The sequence below is a fragment of the Camellia sinensis genome, chromosome 4 (assembly GCF_055761805.1).
Source record: "Camellia sinensis isolate YWXY chromosome 4, ASM5576180v1, whole genome shotgun sequence".
Classification (NCBI taxonomy): domain Eukaryota; kingdom Viridiplantae; phylum Streptophyta; class Magnoliopsida; order Ericales; family Theaceae; genus Camellia; species Camellia sinensis.
In genome coordinates this window covers 79,295,086-79,317,669 of record NC_138964.1, presented here as the reverse complement: position 1 = coordinate 79,317,669, position 22,584 = coordinate 79,295,086, and the positions used below count along the sequence as shown (strand labels likewise).

At 37.6% G+C, this 22,584-nt stretch overlaps 2 protein-coding genes across 8 annotated transcripts; both read right to left on the bottom strand.

The window, feature by feature from the left end:
- Nucleotides 1–4,006: 4,006 nt before the first annotated feature.
- On the bottom strand, nt 4,007–8,298 carry LOC114288222 (subtilisin-like protease SBT3.4). Of its 7 annotated transcripts, none has more exons than XM_082925217.1 (10): nt 8,090–8,298; nt 7,916–8,007; nt 7,692–7,789; nt 7,273–7,317; nt 6,486–7,156; nt 6,282–6,379; nt 5,933–6,175; nt 5,690–5,804; nt 4,779–4,971; nt 4,007–4,693 (listed from the first exon to the last, which is right to left on the bottom strand). In XM_082925217.1, the coding sequence occupies exons 1-10, from the start codon at nt 8,213–8,215 to the stop codon at nt 4,113–4,115; spliced, it is 2,262 nt and encodes a 753-aa protein (XP_082781343.1). In that variant the 5' UTR covers nt 8,216–8,298; the 3' UTR covers nt 4,007–4,112. The 7 variants fall into 7 exon arrangements, with proteins under 7 accessions (XP_082781343.1, XP_082781342.1, XP_082781340.1 ...); XM_082925216.1 differs by having other exon boundaries at nt 7,273–7,431; nt 8,117–8,298; XM_082925214.1 differs by having other exon boundaries at nt 7,273–7,431; nt 8,090–8,296.
- A 1,626-nt stretch (nt 8,299–9,924) lies between these two features.
- Nucleotides 9,925–12,073, bottom strand: LOC114288220 (cytochrome P450 736A117). The gene is made up of 2 exons (XM_028231707.2): nt 10,949–12,073; nt 9,925–10,826 (listed from the first exon to the last, which is right to left on the bottom strand). The coding sequence occupies exons 1-2, from the start codon at nt 12,056–12,058 to the stop codon at nt 10,215–10,217; spliced, it is 1,722 nt and encodes a 573-aa protein (XP_028087508.2). The 5' UTR covers nt 12,059–12,073; the 3' UTR covers nt 9,925–10,214.
- Between the last annotated feature and the right edge of the window lie 10,511 nt (nt 12,074–22,584).

Genomic DNA, 22,584 nt, shown 5'->3' with positions numbered 1-22,584 from the left:
TTTTTTGTTATCACAGTGGATGCTATTTGATGGACAAGTCTCACTACTTTTATATTCACTCAACGGTTTTTTTTTTTTTTTTTTTTTTTCTCTCTCTCTCAAATTCACATTCCTCCAAACATCATCGTATGACTTGAAATCACAAATGTGAGTTAGCCGGCGGATGTTTGCAGGAAACCCTTTCGATGCCTAAGTCAGCAAATATGACAAGAAGGAAAAGCTCTACGAATTCGAGTACTAAAATTACAATACCTGGAATTAGGTTAGGTTTAAGTTTTTATAAGTTTCACATGGCAGAATCCTAATAGGATTCTAATTCCTATTTGTAGAGTCCTTTTAGGAATCACATTCGTAAAGGATAACGTCTATCCTTTAACATCCTCCTCGCTGCAAACCATGTGATATGGCATAACTCTTTGTACGGCTTCTAGTTGAGCAGCAGAACTACATTTTCCTTATCGATTCTTCTGCTAACCGAGCTATATGGAGTTCCACATGAAGCCAGTGCAGCGCGCAACCATACTGATGTTGCGCGGTGCTCAAACTATCACAGTCTCACCATGTGAACAATTACGCTCGGCTAGTCAAATGAAGATACCTCAGTTCAATCTTGATCGCCACATTAATTGAAGACAGCTAAATCGGCCTAATCTCAGGGCATCTTCACCAACTCGAGGTCAATAGTGATTTTTTACATGGATATTCCTCGTGGCTTCGGAGGGAAGGAGGAGACTTGAGGAAGAGAGCTCAACAAATCATTGTTCGGTCTCAAGCAAGCATCATGGCAGTGGTTTGTAAAGTTTTGTTTGGCTATTAGCATTGCGGGATATAGGCAATGTAAGGAAAATTATTCATTATTTGTTCACTCAAAAGCAAGTAGCTTCACTTATGTTCTTTGAGCATGTAGATGATGTCATCCTGGAAGGAAATGATTTGGAGCAAATTCAGGAACTTAAGAAATTTGTAAATGATCTTTTCAAGCTCAAGCTCAAGGATCTTGGAAACTTGAAATTTTCCTCGGGCATAGAGATTGCTCATTTAACAAAGGGAATTTTTGTATCACAAAGGAAGTATGCAATTGAGATTCTTAGAGATACAAGATTCTTTGGTGCAAAACCATCTAAGCTTTCTACGGAACAAAATTTGAAGCTGTATGATCATGATGGAGAACCTATAGCCAATCCTTTTTTATATCACAAACTTGCTGGTTGCTTGATTTATTTAACCATCACATGACTAGATTTGGTATATGCAGTGCAAGTGTTAAGTTAGTTCACGGACAAACCACATGTACCTCACGGGGATGTGGCTCATCAAGTATTAGGGTACATTAAGCAAATGCCAGGCCAAGGAATTCTTTCATCATACACTAGTTCAATGCAGTTAGAGGCTTTTTGTGACGTAGAGAGACTCCTCTAACTACATCAAACTAGTGGCTAATAAAAGAATATTGGATATTGTCTAGGAAGCACGGATGCAGATACGGGATACGGATACGATACGATACAGATACAGTGATACGGCAAAATTTGAAAAACTAGGATACGGATACGACAGGGATACATTCGTAAAAAAATATTATTTTTATAATTTTTAGTAATGCAGTATGCATAAAAATAAAACCTAAAGAAAAAGACAATTTGATAAAGAAGAAAGATTCCTATAAAACTAAGAGTCTACAAAGTCAATAGCGTCAACTTGTTAGCTAAAGCCAAAAAACCATTCTTAAGCAGCAAATATATTTTTTTAAGTCATCAATGATAACTTAGGAAGCATGGATACAGATATGGGGATATGGATTTGGTGATACGTCAAAATTTGAAAAAGTATGATACGGGTACGGCGGGGATACATTTGTAAAAAAAAATATTTTTATAATTTTAATAATGCAATATGCATGAAAATAAAACTTTGAGTAAATTAATAAATAAAGAGAGGGATTCCTATTAACCTCAAAGTCTTCAAACATTCATAAAACATCAAAAACTAAAAGCAAAAACAAATGCAAATGCAAATGCAAATTAAATATCATCCTTACATGCCACAACAACAACACCAAAAAAAGAATGAGAGCAGAGAGAAAAAACGTGAGAGAGTGAGAAAGCGAGAGAGAAGTGAGAGGGACAATAACGATACATCAATTTGACAAATTCTATTACTTTAACTTTCACTATATTCCTCTTATCAAAGAACTAAACAAAATATTATAAGTAATATGTAACTTCGTGTATCCGATATTTCAAAATTAAGTATCCGATACTTCAAAATTAATAAAAAATTAATTAAGAAGTATCCGATACTTTTAAGAAGTATCCGATACGTATCCGCGAGTATCTAAGGAGTATCGGTATCCGATAAGTATCCGATATGGATACGTCTCCCTTTTTGAAGTATTCGTACTTCATAGGATATTGCATATTGCCCAATGTAGAGATACTTGACAGTCAATTATTGGATATTGCATATTGCTTGGACAATCTCCTATGTCATGGAAAACAAAATGGTAAACAACGTTTTCTTGCTCCTCAGCTGAAGCAGAATAGAGGTCCATGGCTACAATTTGTCACGAGATAACTTGGTTGAAACAAGTGTTAGATTTAAGGGTGAAACTCCCCCAACTGGCCAAACTATATTGTGACAACAAGGATCATATTGCTTCAAATCCTGTTTTTCATGAACGAACAGAACACTTAGAATAATGAAGTGGGGTTGGTACTGCGAAACCCATGGGGGCAGGTCTCAAACCTATTTCGATGATCTGAACATTCATATTGTAGGGTTCATCGAATATATTATCAAAGAAAACAATCAAGTTAATTGGACATCTATAGCCCCATAACGAGACCTCATTTATGTTTTAAAAAAATAAATGATTAGCATGATTTTGATAACTTTTTAGAAAACAATTAGAGCCATATCATGGGGCCACACATGTCCGATTAACCTTATTTTTATGGATAATATGATCGACAAATCCTATAATATGAACGGTTCGGATCATCAAAATAGATTCAGGACAAATCCCGCGAAGTGTCATAGCACAAGTGCTGTGACATCACCCACCCCAAAGCACCCACCCCAATCCTATAGAATAGATTGCCACCTAGTGTGTGAGAAACTCCAAACATGTGTTGTTCAAACAGTTCATGTGTCGACAACTCAGCAACTAGAAGATCTCTTAACTAAGGCCCTCAATGCAACAAAATTTCATCTTGTACTTGGCAAGTTGGGTGCCATGAATAGACATTACAAGTTGGGGGGAGTATTAAGGATGATCAAGTCAACACCACGTGACTTGTGCCTATAACTTAGTGCACAAGTAAAATATGGTTTCCTTATTTACTGCACAGCTTAATTATAGAAGGATCTGATAGACAAAACTATAGGGATGTGATGGGCGTAATCATGGGAATATGACTATAATTCCTTTGTATATATATTTCAGCGTATGGAATAAAAACTGATTTATCTTTTATGTCATAATTGTCTTCTTTTCACACACACACCCTCTAAGCACAATTCAATTGCTATTAAAACTATTTCATACTTGTATAAAGGTGTTAGCTCAATGCGCATCCAAAATGTCCCCAAAATCAAATAGAAACTGAAATCTCCAGAAATTACTGTTCAAGTGTTTGACATTGAAATTTAAATAATGGTTGAAGATTCAAGCTTACGGAAAATCCCAAAGTAATTGGGATAAAAAAAACTTGTTGAGTTGAGGAGAGTTTTTTAAGCTTATGTGTTTAAATTATAACAAGTTTACAATCAAGGCCTGTAATGAACCCTTATTCTTTTAATATGTAGTTACCTTAGTTGCTTGGTCATGATTATTGTCTGATAGTTGTGACCATGGGAACTTTTACCAAACCGTCTTAGTTTTTCAGATTGAACGGTGGTCGATTCATCCATGGTGATGTATTGTATGGTGGGGGAAATCTTCACCTAATAAGTTGTTTCAAAGTTTTCCACAAAAGGATTCTGGTAGAATGTGTGAGAAAAATCATAAAAAGCCATTAGATAGTGATGGTCCCTCCCTTGGCAATTTTTATTCAATATAATTTTCTTCCAAAACAGTTGATGCAGTGAAATTACATGGTAATCTGATTTTTTCACAGGTTTGTTTTTACATCTGCATATGAATCAAACTTGATCACACGTATGGATATGGGACTTCTCACAAAGTGTTTTCCATCTGTCCATACTAAGCTTCCAAATCTGTAATCTCCGTGCATCTTTTGAGTTGAGAAAAAGGTAACTTTGAAGGGAAGAGCTCGGATGGTTGAATTGAAATGTAGAATTTGAGGTTCAACTACCATTTGAACACCATATGGAGCTTCTACTAGGACTTTATATTCTGAATTAATGTCTCCCACATTGGACACAATTCTCAAGACTGTTACTTTCCTCTTCAAGTTGGGAATGGTGATAGAAGGCAGGTTGAGGTTAAGTATGAAGTGATTGCTTTTCATGCAGTTGGTTGTTGTTTTGGTTAATCTGCTAATGGATATGTTGCTGTAACCCATGGCACACATAAATTGAATGTAGTCTTGTTTGCTAATATTGTAAATAAGTCCTGGATTTATTGCTCCGTTGGGATTGACATGCCCACCACCAATGTCAAATGGATCAGCCTTCTTGAGCGTTGGTCCCATCTCGGTTATGTCCATTCCATCTGTTCCCTTTTGTGATGCTGGTGATTGCATGTCTATTAGAGTCAAGTGTGGACTGCAAGAAGAAGAAGGGGGAAAAGAAGAATTTTACTGAATGCGACTCACCAGTAGTGACGAGGGCTGATCGTATGGCTGCAGGAGACCAATCTGGGTGTGCAGATTTGATGAGAGCTACTATTCCAGTGACATGAGGACAAGCCATTGAAGTTCCTGATAGGAATGCATAGCCACTTCCATGCTTTGTACCCATTGGTGGGTATGCAGCTAAAATGCTCACTCCTGGTGCAGCTACGTCCGGCTTTTTCAATTGAACCAAAATTGGAATGAGTTCAAACTTGGCATGTTATATATCAACATCAATAAAAGCACTGGAGAGAATTAACATGCTCTGTTTGCACTCTAAACTATTCAATCAGTGGGTAAGATTCCAAATTCTTTTTGTAAATTTTTGGGCAAATTACCAACAGGCTATCCATATTTTAGCTAAATCTCAAGGGTGTGTTGGTAGTTTGCCCTCAATTTGTCCATTTTCACATAAACCAAACATTTCATAAAGGAAATATATATGCTTTGAAATATGTTTACGCATTCCAACAATTACATTTTTATTTATATTTTCTATTGAAGGGGCATTATGCTTTATAAGCATAGCATATAGCATTGAGAACAGCTCATTCAGTTTTTTTTTTTTAATTATTTTTTTATTTATTTTTTAAGGTTACTTCTGCTGAGAATTTATTGTTTCAGCATTCCTGTTAATTTCACCAACCATTCATACTTATGTTTATGTTTGAACCCACTGCCTTTCCATTTTTCCTATAGAATCTAAGTTGATTTCCACGCAAAGCCTGAATTCTTTAATGCAATAAATATTGACGTAGTCGCTGGATATTTATTTTGCATTCTTTGAGGCTACCCATTTATCATATGGCAAGTTTGGCAACCAGTAAACTTTCCACTGAACTGAAGTAGCCAACAAAAATCAAATAAAATATAATTTAGCATATTAGGCATACCTTTAGTACAGCTGGGCTCATGGAACTGGGTCCTCTGGAAGAGAAATATGCAACACGAGGAGACATAGTTTCCCCTATCACAGTCCTCGGGAAACTCAGCTTCACAGTAGGATTCCTTCATGGAGATACAAGTGGACTTGTGGTTAATTTCTCAATCTGTTTTATAAGCATATGATAATGATATGCACTTTTTTGTTCATGTCTTAATTAAACCTCTCTATCAGCCATCTCCTCCTTCCTTACCGTGTTTTTCTGATGTAGGTTAGAATCCGTGTCCCTGCTTCATAATCTACTCTAATACAAGGGATTACATCACACGAGTCAAGCAGGTTATCATCAAACTGTGCGTATATCAGTCCGATCCCTCCTGCATTTTTCACAGCCCTCGATGCAGAAACCATATTCTGTTGGTTTGGTAGTGAGAAACACAGCACAAATTTTCCAGCTGCTAATGTTGTGTTGAGACTCCCAAGATGACAACCCTTGCTGGACAAACATCAATAGGAAAATAAAACAGTATTATATACACATAGCATAGGTACAAGGTGGCAAGAAGAAGAAGTAGAAAAAGAAGAAAAGGAGAAGGTCAAACGCCGAATCATCTGTTGAGTCTGATGCTATGCGTTCAGAGTAAACAAGTCCAATGAATCTGTGTTTGTGTTTGTGTTTGCCCGTACTAAGAGATTGACCCTGCAAATTAAAAAACAAACCATTTGCAAGAAAGCTCATGAAGATGCCCTTCTGCAATTACACATGATTCTTAGAATATCTCTAGTAGTAGTACTAGTACTAATACCATAAGAGTGTGGTTGTTTCCAAATGTAATGGCTGTTGGGAAGTCCCTGTCAATGGTGGTTGCTGCCACAGTGATGAGCCAGGGAGCAGTGTTGACAATTGTTTGTGAGAAGGGTCCATCATTTCCTCCTGAAGATACTACGGTAATGCCCTTTGTGGTCGCATGGAAAGAACCAATAGCAATTGAATCACGCTGATCAACGTAAGAAAACAATGGAATCTCAATGCCAATTGACACAGATAGGATGTCCACTCCATCTTCTATGGCTTTGTCAAATGCTTTTAATATATCAGCGTCCGTGCATCGTCCTGTACCAATAGCCCAACAAGCTTTGTAAATTGCTAAGTGAGCACGAGGTGCCCCTCCTCTAGCTACACCCCAAGCTAGTCCTTTATAGTTTGCTTTCTCCACAAAACCACCAGCTGCTGTGGAGGCAGTATGAGTGCCATGACCAATTCTATCCCGTGGCGAGAGAAATTCAATGTTATTAGTTGTGTTTATTGGGATCTTCATTTGGTCCCTGAGTCCCTCAATGAACCAGCGAGCTCCGATCAATTTTTTATTGCAATTGCTGTGGTTGAAGTGCTCTCCGTGCTGGCAAGTTCCTTTCCAATGTGGTGGAATTGGACCCATGCCTTCATCATTGAAACTTTCAGACTCTGGCCAGACTCCTACAGAGTTGCAGAATCATCTATCCAAGTTTAGAACACTTTTTTTTTTTTAGGGAAAAAAAAAAAACTTTGGGTGAAGCTTCAGATTATAATGTTATGAGGTCATATATCATCACCTGAATCTATGACGCCAATGATTGTTCCATCCCCCATATTGCTCTCTGTTGTTAAATTTTTTTTTCGAGAATAATGATTGAGTCCAAGAAAATCCCAACTTCGAGTTGTATGGAACTTTTGGATGCGATTTGGAAACACTTGGACAACACCTGGGAACTCTGAAATTCATAGCCCCAAACTGTTAAGGCTGTGTTTGGATCATGGATTTAGGTGGAGATTTGGATAGCAAAAGGGAAAAAGGTGAAGCAAATGTGAATCAAATATAAGCTAATTTTTTTTTCCACTTCCCTTTCCCTTTCCAAATCCATATCCCAATCCATGATCCAAACAAAGTGTAAAGGTGGCTGAAAAATATGAGTTCCCTGTGCTTAGTAATTAAAAAAATCTTGCAAGGTAGATTTTCTTAGCTGAAAAGTACCTGCAATCTTTTCTGCTTGGGATTTTGTTAGCCTCGCTGCAAACCCCGAAAATCCATGCTTGTAGCTGTAAAGAATTGAACTCCTGGCAGCTTCTTTGCTTCAATACAAATTGACAGCTTTAGTTTCAATCACACTATTATTATCAGTAAGGAATAAGGATGACAAATTGTATCAACATTTGTAATCAAGAGGGTTATCTGAAACCATATCTATATATATACACCTTCCAAGCACAGTTGAAAGCATTTTGTGGTGCAATTTCCTGACACTTGCTGGATCCTCATACTGCCTCTCTCCCATATACACAATGTGCACCTAAAGACATGCATATTCTTTAACCAGTTATGGGAAATAAGGCTGGAACTGGAACTTAAAATACTAAAATATGGTAGCTTACATTACTTGTGGCCTGAACAAACATTACCGAGGTATTTGGATAATATTGAAATACGAAGAAGAAACTAAAAATAGCTAGGCAAAGCTTTTTACTTGCCCCTCGCCAGCTACTTGATTTTGTATCCATTGTTTACTCACAAGTATGGTTTTTTGTGTTTTTCCATTGCAGTGCAAGTCCAGCATCAGTGAATGATGTGGTTTTGAAATTTAAGGAAATGAGAAAAGTGGAATATACTTCTTTCTTTTTTTTCTTTATTCTTTTTTTGTGGGGTTTTTTTTTTTTTTTTTTTGGAAAAACTGCGTACAGGTGGGAGAAAGGGAAAAAATTACTAGCACATGAGGGGTACGGTGCAAATGAAAGACTGTGGGGGTGCACCCCTCATGTACTGGTAATTTTTTTCTTTCTCCCACCTGCATGTAGTTCTTCCTTCTTCTTTTTTTGCTTTTTATTTATTTATTTATTTTTTCCTTCTCTTTATGATCAATCAATGGCTAAGAAATCCAGACTTGTGTACTACTGATTCATTAACAATCATTAGGGTGGGAAGATGCTTGGGCAATATGATCTATTGAATAATATAATATTCCAAGACATGTGATGCACACGCACAAAGTGCAAAGATGGACTTGCTGGAAGTTTGTAAATGTTTGCTTTGTAATTCGTGATCAACATTTTCTCCACTTTTGATGTCTGTCAAGTGTCAACTTAAACAGGAGGCACAAATGCCCTTGAGCTGGATCCATTGAACATCATTTCAGTACATCCAAGCTTTTTATCTTTTAGGGGACCGTCTCAGGCATAATCATACTTATCAACCATCGTTTATATATTTTCCCCCCATATGAGATCATTTACCTTGTGGTATTCTGAAATTTTCTTTTATTTCACTAGTCAGAAAATGCTTTAGTTTGGTACTGTTTTTTTTAGCAGATACAGAAAAATGAATACAGAACAACTGTTTTTGTAACTGACATGTCATTTCTCTTAAAATTGTTAGCTTTGAGTTATTAGTTATCTGTAAAGGTGTTTTATGTTTGTGCCCAATAATTTAAGGTAATAGAGAGTGATCTTCACGCTCAAAGCTCAATGGTTCAGAGTCCAAAGACTTTTTGCCAAAAGCTAGTGGCAAGGCAAGCTTTTTCCACCGACTAGTTGTGCACTACTTTGGCGTGCTTTTCCATTATTAGCAGTGGGCGTGGGGTTTCCTCCTTTTTTTCTGAAGCAAAAACAGAAAGAAGGTTAATAATTAAGGTGGTGTCACTCAGGGCAAAGGTCTATAACATGCACCAAGGGAAAGGAGCACTATTTATAAATAATGCTTATACATAAAGTTGTAAAGAGAACAGGGATGAATCAATGATAGCAAAGGCACCTTGATCTGGTCCCTATATCATCTATCATCTTTAATCTATAATAATAATAACATGCTTGTTAAAGTTGTAAAGAGCGATGATGCATAATGCTGAAAAAATGGTTTGCCTACAAGTACTATTCTGAATGTAACAAAATTTCGTGGGGAAAGCTAGATATTTAATTTCAATCAGTTGAATTTTTAATTATTTCTTGAGAATTTAGTTGCAGTTTTAACACAACTGTTCTGATTCTTCTCAGAGGGAAACTACCCAGTTCCAATTGTGGGTAGCTAAATTAAATGATACAGATATGTCAATGTACAAGTAATATCATCCTTTTGGGATGAAGGATGATACAATATTTACACAAAATTTCCCACTGCCACCTAGGCTGTGAATTCTTCCACCCAAACATATATATAATATAGGGGAAATAAACCATCAGTGGATGGTTTGAAAAAAGAAAAAAAGAAAAAAATCGGATTAATGATAAAGCTTATAAACTTTAATTATATAAACTTTTCATTGGTACATAATTATTTTTGAAAGCTCTACTTCATTTGTATTTCCCCTAGAACATATGGGGGTGACCCTTGCTTTAGGCCGATTAGTCAGTCGCCCAAGGTCTCCAATTTTTGTAAAGCCTCCAATTTTCGTACACCATAAAAAACATTCTCTTTGTTCAAAAGCTTAGCAAAGGGAAAAAAAAATCTTATCTAAAAGCTTAGAAAAGTAGGGAGATCATTGGTAGATTAATTTTTATTTTCCACTATCTAGCTTGACCATGGAATTGCAACAGCAAGAAGAGGAATTCCTCTGTGGATTGTGACACCAGGGCATTCAGTCATGTCCAAATCCTCAGCTTTGGCTCCACCAGGCAACTCCCAGTCAAACTTGTGCAGCAGATTTGCTAAGACCAGCTCATTCACGGCCATTGCAAAAGAGATTCCTGGGCAACCCCTCCTTCCAGCACCAAATGGAATCAATTGGAAGTCCATCCCTTTGTAATCAATAGCAGAATTTAAGAACCTCTCTGGCCTAAACTCCTCTGGCTCATCCCACACAGCAGGGTCTCTCCCAATCGCCCAAGCATTAGTCATAACCATTGTTCCAGCAGCAACATCATAGCCCATCACTTTGATATCATGCCTTGCTTCTCTTGGCACCAGTAATGGAACTGGGGGATGAAAGCGGAAAACTTCCTTAATCACGGCTCTCAAGTAGTGCATTTTCTCCAAATCATCATCTGCTATGCCATGTTTTCCTCTAACAACTTCTCTCACCTCGTTTTGTGCTTTCTTCATGACTCTAGGGCACCTCAACAATCCTGTCATTGCCCACTCTAGAAAAGTTGACGTTGTATCAGTTCCAGCTGCAAAGGTAGTCTGCAAGAAACGGAAAGATAGACAAGTGTCACATAGTTAATCAGTCTTGAGCCCCAATTTGAAAGGTAAGAAATGCGCACACACACACACACACACACAGAGAGAGAGAGAGAGAGAGTTACCAAAATGACAGCTTTGATGCTATCTTTATCAATAGAAATACCAGCACTACTATCCTTATATATCCTAAGCAAAATATCAAGAAAGTCCTCCTTGCCTTCATTACTAGAGATCTCTTTTTCCAAGCAATTCATTCGCTCTACAAGTACACCCTCAAGGAAATCATCAAGCTCTATGGCTACCCTCTCTACTTCAGCATCCAATCCATTGACTCGGCTAACAATCCAACCCAGCCTTGGAAATAAGCTCCCAATGTCAAAACGACTTAATAGCCCTAAATAATCCTTCAACAGCTGCTTCATCTTCTTACCACTTTCGCCATCGCCGTACTTCCTCCCAAAAGCTGCCATGCTTATCACATCATTCGTAAGTGATGTAAACATTTCGCTTAAATTCACTGGCAATGACAAAGAAGAAGACTCTTTGATCTTGTTCATCATGAGGGCTATTTCTTCTGCTCTTAGATTGTGGAAAGACTGAACTCTTCTGTTACTCAGAAGCTGGAGCACAAAAATGCTCTTCATCTGCCTCCAAAACTCACCATAAGGAGCCACTGAAACATCCTTGTAGTCGTACATAAGTCTCTTCAATATTTTTGATTTGGGCCTGTTTGCGAAGCTGAGATCATGGTTTTTCATGATCGCAGAAGCTGCATCAGCGGATGAAATTACTAGGGTTGGTTTACTGCCCAGGTGAAGCAGCATAATTGGACCGTGTTTTTCAGCTAAGGATCGGAGTGAGCGGTGTGCAAACAAGCCGATTTGATGGAAGTTTCCTATAATTGGGAGCTTCGGTGGTGAGGGTGGTCGATTTTTGTTGCTATTTGCACTATTGGTGAGCCATTTGATAAAGAGGAGGAACAAGAAGAACATGGAAAGGAAAGAGAGAGATAAGGGATTCAACAAGAACAAAGAAGGTGCTTGCTGCTCTAACAATTTCAAAAAACTAGACATTTTTGCTATCTGTGTTTCTTTGCCTGTGCCTGTGTGTGTCTTCTCAATTTTTCTGGTGTTACTCATGCTCTTTATGTCATTATATGCATAGAGAAGACAAACACAAGATGCCTCGTTGAAATAAACAAAAACACAAGATGCCAATTCATCATAATTCATAGTATATTTTATTTTAATTTCATTTTTCTCATTAAAATATGAATCAATAATTTCATTAATAATTTATTTTATATAAAATTGTGGGAGCCGAATAAATTCTGGATCAACGAGAATAAGACAGGTCGGCCCCGAACGTGACTTCTATTCGGCATTTACTCTATCCAGTTGAGGGGCCGACTATAAGAGCCAGCGTTCCTACTAATAAGTGCCGTGTAGGAATGCATTATAGGGGCCAGGAGTGGGCCAGGCTCCCAGACCCAAGGAGAATACTATAAATAGGAGACCTGCAATCTTGGAAAGGTATGTGTGATAATTGTGGTATTTAACTTAGAATATAAGTAACCTAGAGCTTGGGATTGACTTGTCCGTCGGAGTGCTAATTCCGGCACGCCCGACCGGAGTGTTTATTTCCTTTCAAGTGACTATCGGAGGATCACGAGCGCTCCCTAGGATCAGAAGAGTATTTCCAAAAACCACTTCTCCACAATTGGCGCCGTCTGTGGGAATACTCAAACACATCCATGGCGGGCGTAACGGAGGACCCTTCGATAGTCATTCATGAAACTACGCAGAGAGACGACCTCACTCCAACGACCATGCTTGGACTGGAAACCATCCCCGTAAGATGCGCCCTGAACTTCGCCTCACCTTCAACTCCAGAGCATGAAGCAATGCAAGCGATCATGGAACAGGCAAAGCAAAACGAACGGAGGTTAGAGAACATGAGCGCAGAGAACGAGCGTCTCTGCCAGGATTTGGCCCCGGAGGTGGCGAAGTCCAAACAAGCCACACACCAAGGCCCGGAGCAACCCGTGAGGACAGATGGTCGACGATCTCGAGCCCGACAACAAGACACTGATAGCAACTCTAACTCATTACCCCCAGAGCTCAAGAAGAAGGGACGAGCTGAAACTTCCAGCTCTTCTGAAGAGAGGCCCCGTATAAGGCTTAAGCGAAGAAGAAACAGCTCGGATGAAGATCAGCATAATCCTTTTGTACGATAGATTGCAAAGGCAGTGCTACCCAAGAAATTCAAAGCACCGGCAGTCCCAAACAAAGCAATAGCCTTGAGACAGGATTCACCTCCGCCCGGAGTAATCCACATGATATACAGCCTGCCGATGTCATCAGCGGTGCACGCGATCCAGTCAGAGTCTGAACCTCAGAACCAACTCACCCCGGCTAAACGGCCCCACGAAGCCAAGGGCATTTGTGAGAACCCTAATATAAAAATTAAGTAAATAATTAAATAATAATATTACAATCTCAAATATTTTGGTGGTGAATTCTAAGGTGCAAATTAAATATTATTGGAGGATCTTTTAATTAATTTTAAAACCTAAAATAAATTTATGGTGAAAGTCTTCAATTTAAAGGCAAGATTTATTATTTAAAAAAATAAATAAATAAATAAATAAAATAAAATTAAGTGTCAAATTAGTAAGCATATTTTGATCTAATAGTAGTTGTATTTTATTTAAATTTATGGAGAGATAAAATAAAATAAAATAAAATAAAACAAAGGACATTTTTGTCTAAAGTCATTTATGTTATGTATAACAAAGAAAAGAAAGGAAAAACCCTGGGTTCCTAATACATTCTATAGCAGCAGCCACAGCAGCCATGGGGAGAAAGAAGTTGAGAGAAAAGAAGAAAAAAAAAAAAGGGGGGGGGGGGGGGTTTGCAAACAAGGAAGAACTTTTGGGTGTGTTGTGTTGTGTGTGATCATCAAAGGTTAGCCCTCCTTGGTTTTCTTCTCTTCTTTTTGTTCTTCATCCTTATTCTGTAATTATTTTGTTCATTGATGGAGAGGTTGTAGGTTTATGTATTGTGTATATAGATATTCTATCAAGAAACTTGAGGAGCTAAATTTATGTATAAAGAATGAGTGTAATTCTTAGTTCAAAAATTCTGCACAGAATCGTAAATTTTAAAAATCAAGAAACCATATCAAACGGATGAATTTTAATCTGAAATTTTTACAGTAGATCAATTACTTATTGGATTGCATATCTGAATTTTTTCATAATTTTTGGGAGTCAAAATCCATATAAATTGAGGTATTCAAATCTGTCCAGGAAACCAGTCCGAAACAGTAAATTCGGGAGTGTTGTTCTCTTTGGGTATAAATCCAAAAATTATCAAATTAGTGTCATTAGAACCGGTTACAAGTCTAGTTTCTTACGTTTTTGGCCTTGCATTGATTGCTCGTGTATATTAAGAGAACAGTCAATTTCTTTAAAGTGCTGCAGAAAACAACCTGTTTGGATATAATAAATTTTAGATAATTATTTTGATAAGAAAATCAAGTGAAACCAATTGAGTTTGAAACTTAGGATATATTAGATCATATCTGGAGGTTATTGGAATTTTTTGAATAGCGTGGAGTGGGTTTTGTAATTTTCAAAGTTAGCGAATAGGTTGGGAAGGCTTGTTTGAAATTCTGTTTTATCTTAAAGTCACAATTAATTAAGTTTTGACCGGAACCCATGTCTTGGGTGATTTTAAACCTTGAAGAACATGAACTTAGGTAATATTTAAGAGTAACGGTGAGTTGGGTTGAGCCGTGTTAGTGCGCTTTAGTTTGGGGTTACTTAGTTCGTATTCTTTAGTATTTTTAAATTAGTAGTGACGTGTAGTTTTCATATTGGTTCAGGGCACTAGTTGGACTTTCATACTCTATTCGAGGATTATATTATTGCGTTTCAGGTGAGTAGTTTCATGCTACGTATTTTTATAAATGTTTCCCTACCCTAAATTGTTGGAAAATCAAATTGTTGTTTCAAGACTAAACTGCTTTGATAAATTATTATATTATCAATTGAATCAAATTATTTCTGAAACATGTGTGAACTTGGCATACTGTAAACTATTTGTTTTGGTCTCATGTTTATAATGATGAACTACCATGTTTTGCGAAACTGATGTGTATTGATTATTGGGACCATGTGTGTATTTAGTCCAGGGAAATTATTCCACTGTGTGTGGTGACTCTGGCCACTAGGGAACAGATCCGGATTGGGCCGTGATGACTCTAGTGCTCAACGATTGTAAGGAACAGACCTTTAAAAACAACTAGGTGACCTTCAATCGGATCGTCTTTGAGAAAAGGCCCAGGTGCCACCCTGAGGATGACTCTTAGTTCGGTATTGGATCCAACGGGGCTTATAGCCTGAGAAATGTGTGGCAGATTATTTGTTTTTCTTGGTACCCAGAAAATTATTGGTGTTCATGTTATAATCTGTTTTAAGTGAAAAATGTCGTTTATCATGTTCTTGCGAGACATGAGTATTTTAAGTGTTGATTTGTGGAACCTTCTTTTTGAAACAGATTGTATTTACCAAACTGTATGCCAATCTAGTTTCTGTGATATATAACTTATTTTGGAATTGAACCCTGTTTTCAAAACTGTATTTACTATCCATGTTGCTACTCACTGAGCTATCAGCTGACTTAGTTTTTATCACTTCTAGGTATTAGAAGGACTTAGAGTGGACTCATGGCGTAGCGGGGACTCAATTGCATGGACCTCTAGGGCATTCATTTAGTTTAGAGTGTTATGTCAAGTTTGTGCATATTTATATTTATTCTTATCGAAGTTCATTTAGGATTATTTTTGATATGTGGGTTGTTTATATCCCATAAGTTTGGGATGGTTTTTGATTACGGTTGATTTTGCCGTTTATAATTGTGACATGTCTGGATTGAGTTTTGGTTATTTATTATTGGACTATTGTTCAGTTGTTCGATGTGATTGGATTCGTGTTTAGGCTTACGTGTGCCTTGGGCTAAGTCCCTGTGGGCCACGGCCGGTCATGCCTGGATTTGGGGTGTGACAATTGTGGTATCAGAGCTATAGATTTATCAAGTTACATACCTTGCATTTCATCATTTAGACGAGGTCCGAGTCCCTATAGTACTTAGTAGTGTTTGGTTAAGTTAGTTTTGTTTAAACTTGTGTTGAATCGTTCTTGATTTCGTTTTGATGGTTAATAGTTGACACCTAGATATTTACACGGATTGTCTATTCTTTAAGAGCCTTTGATGTTTGTATTATTGTGTGTAATCCATTTGGAGAAATAGTAATATTGGGAGATGTCTGTAGATCTTGTCAGATAAAGATGGATGGTAGGATTTTTCTAGTGGATTTGATTTCTTTAGAGATGAAGGATTTTGATGTGATTTTGGAGATGGATTTGTTGACGAAGCATCATGCTTCTATTGATTGTTTTAGAATGGGAGTAGTTTTTGCTATGCTGGGACAACTTGAGTTTTTCTTCCAGGGGGATAGGAAAGGGTCTTCTATCTGTTTTACTTCTTCCTTTTAGGCTAATCGAATGTTGAGAAAAAGGTGTCATGGTTATTTAACTTGTGTGGTGAGTATCAAACTACCAAAATAGAAGTTAGAGGAGTTGCCTGTAGTGAGTGATTGTGTTGATGTTTTTCCAAAGGATCTACTTGGACTTCCTCTAGATCGTGAGGTACAATTTTCCATTAACTTGGTCCCTGACACAGCACTTATTTCTAAAGCGCCCTATAGAATGGCATCGTTAGAGTTAAGGGAGTTACAAACTTAGTTATAGAAGTTGTTAGAGAAATGTTTTATTAAGCCTAGTGTTTCACCTTGGGGAGCACCTGTGTTGTTTGTGAAGAAGAATGATAGGTCTATGAGGTTGTGTATTGATTGTTGAGAACCGAACAAAGTCACAGTGAAGAATAAGTGTCCTTTGCCATGTATTGATGACCTATTTGACCAATTGTAGGGAGCTCAGATATTCTCTAAGATTGACTTGAGGTCAGGTTATCACTAGTTGAAGGTGAGGGATGAGGATGTTCTTAAGACTGCTTTTAGAACCCGTTATAGGCATTATGAGTTCTTGGTGCCACCTTTTGGTCTCACAAATGTACCGCCGCATTCATGGATTTAATGAATAGAGTATTTAAGACCCAACTGGATAAATTTGTGGTAGTGATTATTGATGACATCCTAATTTATTCGAGGAGTAAGGAGGAGCATGAGCAGCATATGAGGGTAGTACTGCAGATCCTTAGGGAGAAGAGACTGTATGCAAAATTTAAGAAGTGTGAATTTTGGTTGAGCATTGTATCATTTTTGGGTCATATGGTAAGTAAAGATGGGGTATTTGTGGATAGCACAAAGGTGGTAGAAAATCGTTGATTGGCCACGACCTACTTCTGTGATAGAGGTACGTAGCTTTCTAGGGTTTGCTGGATATTACAAACAGTTTGTGGAAGGATTCTTTTGTATTGCTTGCTACTTACCAATCTCACTAGGAAAGGGGTAAAGTTTGAGTGGAATGATGATTGTGAGTATAACTTCAAAGAGCTTAAACAGAGGTTAACATCAGCTCCAATCCTTGCCTTATCTACTGATGGTGGTGGTTTTGTGATTTATAGTGATGTTTCATGATAGGGTTTAGGATGTGTGCTCATACAGCATAGGAAGGTGATTGCTTATGCGTCATGAAAGTTGAAAGTACATGAGAGAAATTATCCTACGCACGACTTGGAGTTAGCAATAGTGATTTTCGCTCTTAAGATTTGGCGACATTATTTGTATGGAGAGTCATGTGAGATTTACACTGATCATAAGGGTTTGAAGTATATTTTCACATAGGAGGAACTAAATTTGAGGCAAAGAAGATGGCTTGAGTTACTAAAAGATTTCGATGTGAATATATTATGTCATCCGGGGAAGGCAAATGTCGTTGCAGATGCCTTGAGTAGGAAGGTTATAGTTGGAAATGTAGCTGCTTTGTCTATTGAGAGTTGTTTGGTGGAAGACATGAGACGTTTGAGGCTTGGGGTTGTTACGCCTGGTGATAGGGCTTATTGTAGTCAATTGAAAGTTCAGCTGACCTTGAGAGAACGGATTCATTTAGCTCAGGAGATTGACCCCCAGTGTGAGCGTATTAAAGGAGAGATGACAGAGGGTAAGCATGTAGACTTTGTGGTTAGTGATGATGGGTTACTTAGATTCCATAGCCGAATTTGTGTTCCTGCTGGTGGTGATTTGCGGAAGGAGATTATGATGGAGGCACATAGTTCTAGTTATAGTTATAGCATTCATCTTGGAAGTACTAAGATGTATCGGGATCTTTATGAACACTTTTGGTGGAATGGTATGAAGGGAGATATTGCAAAATTTGTGGCTCAGTATTTGGTGTGTCAACAGGTTAAAGTAGAACATTAGAAACCTGCGGGGAAACTACAACCCTTAACTATACTAGAGTGGAAGTGGGATCATGTTACCATGAACTTCGTGTGCAGATTACCTCGTACTAGTAGTAATCACGATGCAGTTTGGGTAGATGTTGATAGATTAACCAAGTCAGCACATTTTATTGCAGTACGGATGACCTATTCTCTAGCTTGATTTGCACAGTTGTATGTGAAGGAGATTATTAGATTGCATGGTGCACCAGTGTCAATAGTGTCAGATTGGTACCCTCGTTTTGTGTCTAAGTTTTGGGGTGCGTTACAGTCAGTTATGGGTACTTGGTTAAATTTTAGTTCAGCTTATCACCCTTAGACAGATGGGGTATCGGAGAGGACTATTCAAATCCTTGAGGATATGTTGAGGGCTTATGCTTTGGAGTGGAGAGGTAATTGGGATGATTATTTGCCGCTCATGGAGTTTGTGTATAATAATAGTTATCATTCTAGTTTGGGAGTAACTCCTTATGAGGCTTTGTATGTGAGGAAGTGTAGGTCTCCTTTGTACTGGTATGAGGTTGGTAAGAGGCAAATGTTAGGACCTGATTTGGTGGAGGATGCTACACGGAAAATTATCACCATTAGAGAGAGATTATTAACTGCTCAGAGTAAACAAAAAAGTTATGCTGGTCATTGTAGGAGAGATTTAGAGTTTCATGTGGGGGATATGGTATTCTTGAAAGTATCACCATGGAAAGGAGTCATCAGGTTTGGAAATGAAGGAAAGTTGAGTTCTAGATACTTTGGACCATTTGAGGTATTAGAGAAGGTTAGTGAGGTTGTGTACCATGTTGTTTTACCCCCTAGGTCGGCATGAGTGCATAATGTGTTTCACGTGTCTATGCTGAGGAAATATGTGCACAGTCCGTCGCATGTGATAGATTATGAGCCGCTTCAGATTAGAGAGGATTTTTTTCGTATGAGGAGATGCCTGTTCAGATTTTGGATTCAAAAGAGAAAAGGTTGCGTACAAAGACCATTAAATTAGTTAAGGTATTGTGGCGTAATCATCTAGTTGAAGAGGCGACTTGGGAACGCGAGGATGAGATGCGCAAGAAGTACCCACATCTATTCTCATAATTTACTCAGATTAGTTTCGAGGACGAAACTTTTTTATAGGAGGGGAGAATGTGAGAACCCTAATATAAAAATTAAGTAAATAATTAAATAATAATATTACAATCTCAAATATTTTGGTGGTGAATTCTAAGGTGCAAATTAAATATTATTGGAGGATCTTTTAATTAATTTTAAAACCTAAAATAAATTTATGGTGAAAGTCTTCAATTTAAAGGCAAGATTTATTATTTAAAAAAATAAATAAATAAATAAATAAAATAAAATTAAGTGTCAAATTAGTAAGCATATTTTGATCTAATAGTAGTTGTATTTTATTTAAATTTATGGAGAGATAAAATAAAATAAAATAAAATAAAACAAAGGACATTTTTGTCTAAAGTCATTTATGTTATGTATAACAAAGAAAAGAAAGGAAAAACCCTGGGTTCCTAATACATTCTATAGCAGCAGCCACAGCAGCCATGGGGAGAAAGAAGTTGAGAGAAAAGAAGAAAAAAAAAAGGGGGGGGGGGGGGTTTGCAAACAAGGAAGAACTTTTGGGTGTGTTGTGTTGTGTGTGATCATCAAAGGTTAGCCCTCCTTGGTTTTCTTCTCTTCTTTTTGTTCTTCATCCTTATTCTGTAATTATTTTGTTCATTGATGGAGAGGTTGTAGGTTTATGTATTGTGTATATAGATATTCTATCAAGAAACTTGAGGAGCTAAATTTATGTATAAAGAATGAGTGTAATTCTTAGTTCAAAAATTCTGCACAGAATCGTAAATTTTAAAAATCAAGAAACCATATCAAACGGATGAATTTTAATCTGAAATTTTTACAGTAGATCAATTACTTATTGGATTGCATATCTGAATTTTTTCATAATTTTTGGGAGTCAAAATCCATATAAATTGAGGTATTCAAATCTGTCGAGGAAACCAGTCCGAAACAGTAAATTCGGGAGTGTTGTTCTCTTTGGGTATAAATCCAAAAATTATCAAATTAGTGTCATTAGAACCGGTTACAAGTCTAGTTTCTTACGTTTTTGGCCTTGCATTGATTGCTCGTGTATATTAAGAGAACCGTCAATTTCTTTAAAGTGCTGCAGAAAACAACCTGTTTGGATATAATAAATTTTAGATAATTATTTTGATAAGAAAATCAAGTGAAACCAATTGGGTTTGAAACTTAGGATATATTAGATCATATCTGGAGGTTATTGGAATTTTTTGAATAGCGTGGAGTGGGTTTTGTAATTTTCAAAGTTAGCGAATAGGTTGGGAAGGCTTGTTTGAAATTCTGTTTTATCTTAAAGTCACAATTAATTAAGTTTTGACCGGAACCCATGTCTTGGGTGATTTTAAACCTTGAAGAACATGAACTTAGGTAATATTTAAGAGTAACGGTGAGTTGGGTTGAGCCGTGTTAGTGCGCTTTAGTTTGGGGTTACTTAGTTCGTATTCTTTAGTATTTTTAAATTAGTAGTGACGTGTAGTTTTCATATTGGTTCAGGGCACTAGTTGGACTTTCATACTCTATTCGAGGATTATATTATTGCGTTTCAGGTGAGTAGTTTCATGCTACGTATTTTTATAAATGTTTCCCTACCCTAAATTGTTGGAAAATCAAATTGTTGTTTCAAGACTAAACTGCTTTGATAAATTATTATATTATCAATTGAATCAAATTATTTCTGAAACATGTGTGAACTTGGCATACTGTAAACTATTTGTTTTGGTCTCATGTTTATAATGATGAACTACCATGTTTTGCGAAACTGATGTGTATTGATTATTGGGACCATGTGTGTATTTAGTCCAGGGAAATTATTCCACTGTGTGTGGTGACTCTGGCCACTAGGGAACAGATCCGGATTGGGCCGTGATGACTCTAGTACTCAACGATTGTAAGGAACAGACCTTTAAAAACAACTAGGTGACCTTCAATCGGATCGTCTTTGAGAAAAGGCCCAGATGCCACCCTGAGGATGACTCTTAGTTCGGTATTGGATCCAACGGGGCTTATAGCCTGAGAAATGTGTGGCAGATTATTTGTTTTTCTTGGTACTCAGAAAATTATTGGTGTTCATGTTATAATCTGTTTTAAGTGAAAAATGTCGTTTATCATGTTCTTGCGAGACATGAGTATTTTAAGTGTTGATTTGTGGAACCTTCTTTTTGAAACAGATTGTATTTACCAAACTGTATGCCAATCTAGTTTCTGTGATATATAACTTATTTTGGAATTGAACCCTGTTTTCAAAACTGTATTTACTATCCATGTTGCTACTCACTGAGCTATCAGCTGACTTAGTTTTTATCACTTCCAGGTGTTAGAAGGACTTAGAGTGGACTCATGGCGTAGCGGGGACTCAATTGCATGGACCTCTAGGGCATTCCTTTAGTTTAGAGTGTTATGTCAAGTTTGTGCATATTTATATTTATTCTTATCGAAGTTCATTTAGGATTATTTTTGATATGTGGGTTGTTTATATCCCATAAGTTTGGGATGGTTTTTGATTACGGTTGATTTTGCCGTTTATAATTGTGACATGTCTGGATTGAGTTTTGGTTATTTATTATTGGACTATTGTTCAGTTGTTCGATGTGATTGGATTCGTGTTTAGGCTTACGTGTGCCTTGGGCTAAGTCCCTGTGGGCCACGGCCGGTCATGCCCGGATTTGGGGTGTGACAGCATTACTTTTGATGATTCAGATTTGGCCGGAGTAACACTGCCCCACATTGATCCCTTGATAATCGAGTTACGCGTAAACCGGTTCACAGTTGAGCGTGTACTCATTGATCCGGGGGGCACTTCAGAGATTATGTACTATAAGACTTTTACCAAACTTGGCTTCTCCGAATCCGATCTCTCTCCGGCCCCTTATCCACTATTCGGCTTCAATGCCAATCCAGAGTATCCGTTGGGGGAAATCAGACTACCTGTTCGAGTAGGCTCCCGAACAGTGGATGTAGAATTCTTGGTCGTCAAGCTGCCATCGCCGTATAATCTCATCATGGGACGATCCTGGTTACATACAATGCAAGCCTTGCCAAGCACCTACCAACAGCTGCTACGCTTCCCGACGGAGCGCGGTATTGAGCAAATCTGCGGCTCCCAGAAATCGGCACAAGCATATTATCTCCTTGCTGCCAAAACGCCAAAGGAACTGCAGGTGAATTCCATTGAGGTCCCGGATCAAGAGAGCCTCGACGATGTTGGGCGGCTC

What these genes read in the sequence shown, in the direction of transcription:
- LOC114288222 (XM_082925214.1), bottom strand. Translation starts at nt 8,215, where the DNA reads ATGGATACAAAATCAAGTAGCTGGCGAGGGGCAAGTAAAAAGCTTTGC. An exon ending in CATTGGCGTCATAGATTCAG is followed by an intron (nt 7,157 to 7,272) that starts GTGATGATATAT and finishes GCAACTCTGTAG; the next exon opens with GAGTCTGGCCAGAGTCTGAA. An exon ending in GAAACAACCACACTCTTATG is followed by an intron (nt 6,380 to 6,485) that starts GTATTAGTACTA and finishes TTTAATTTGCAG; the next exon opens with GGTCAATCTCTTAGTACGGG.
- LOC114288220 (XM_028231707.2), bottom strand. Translation starts at nt 12,058, where the DNA reads ATGAATTATGATGAATTGGCATCTTGTGTTTTTGTTTATTTCAACGAG. An exon ending in GCATCAAAGCTGTCATTTTG is followed by an intron (nt 10,827 to 10,948) that starts GTAACTCTCTCT and finishes CGTTTCTTGCAG; the next exon opens with ACTACCTTTGCAGCTGGAAC.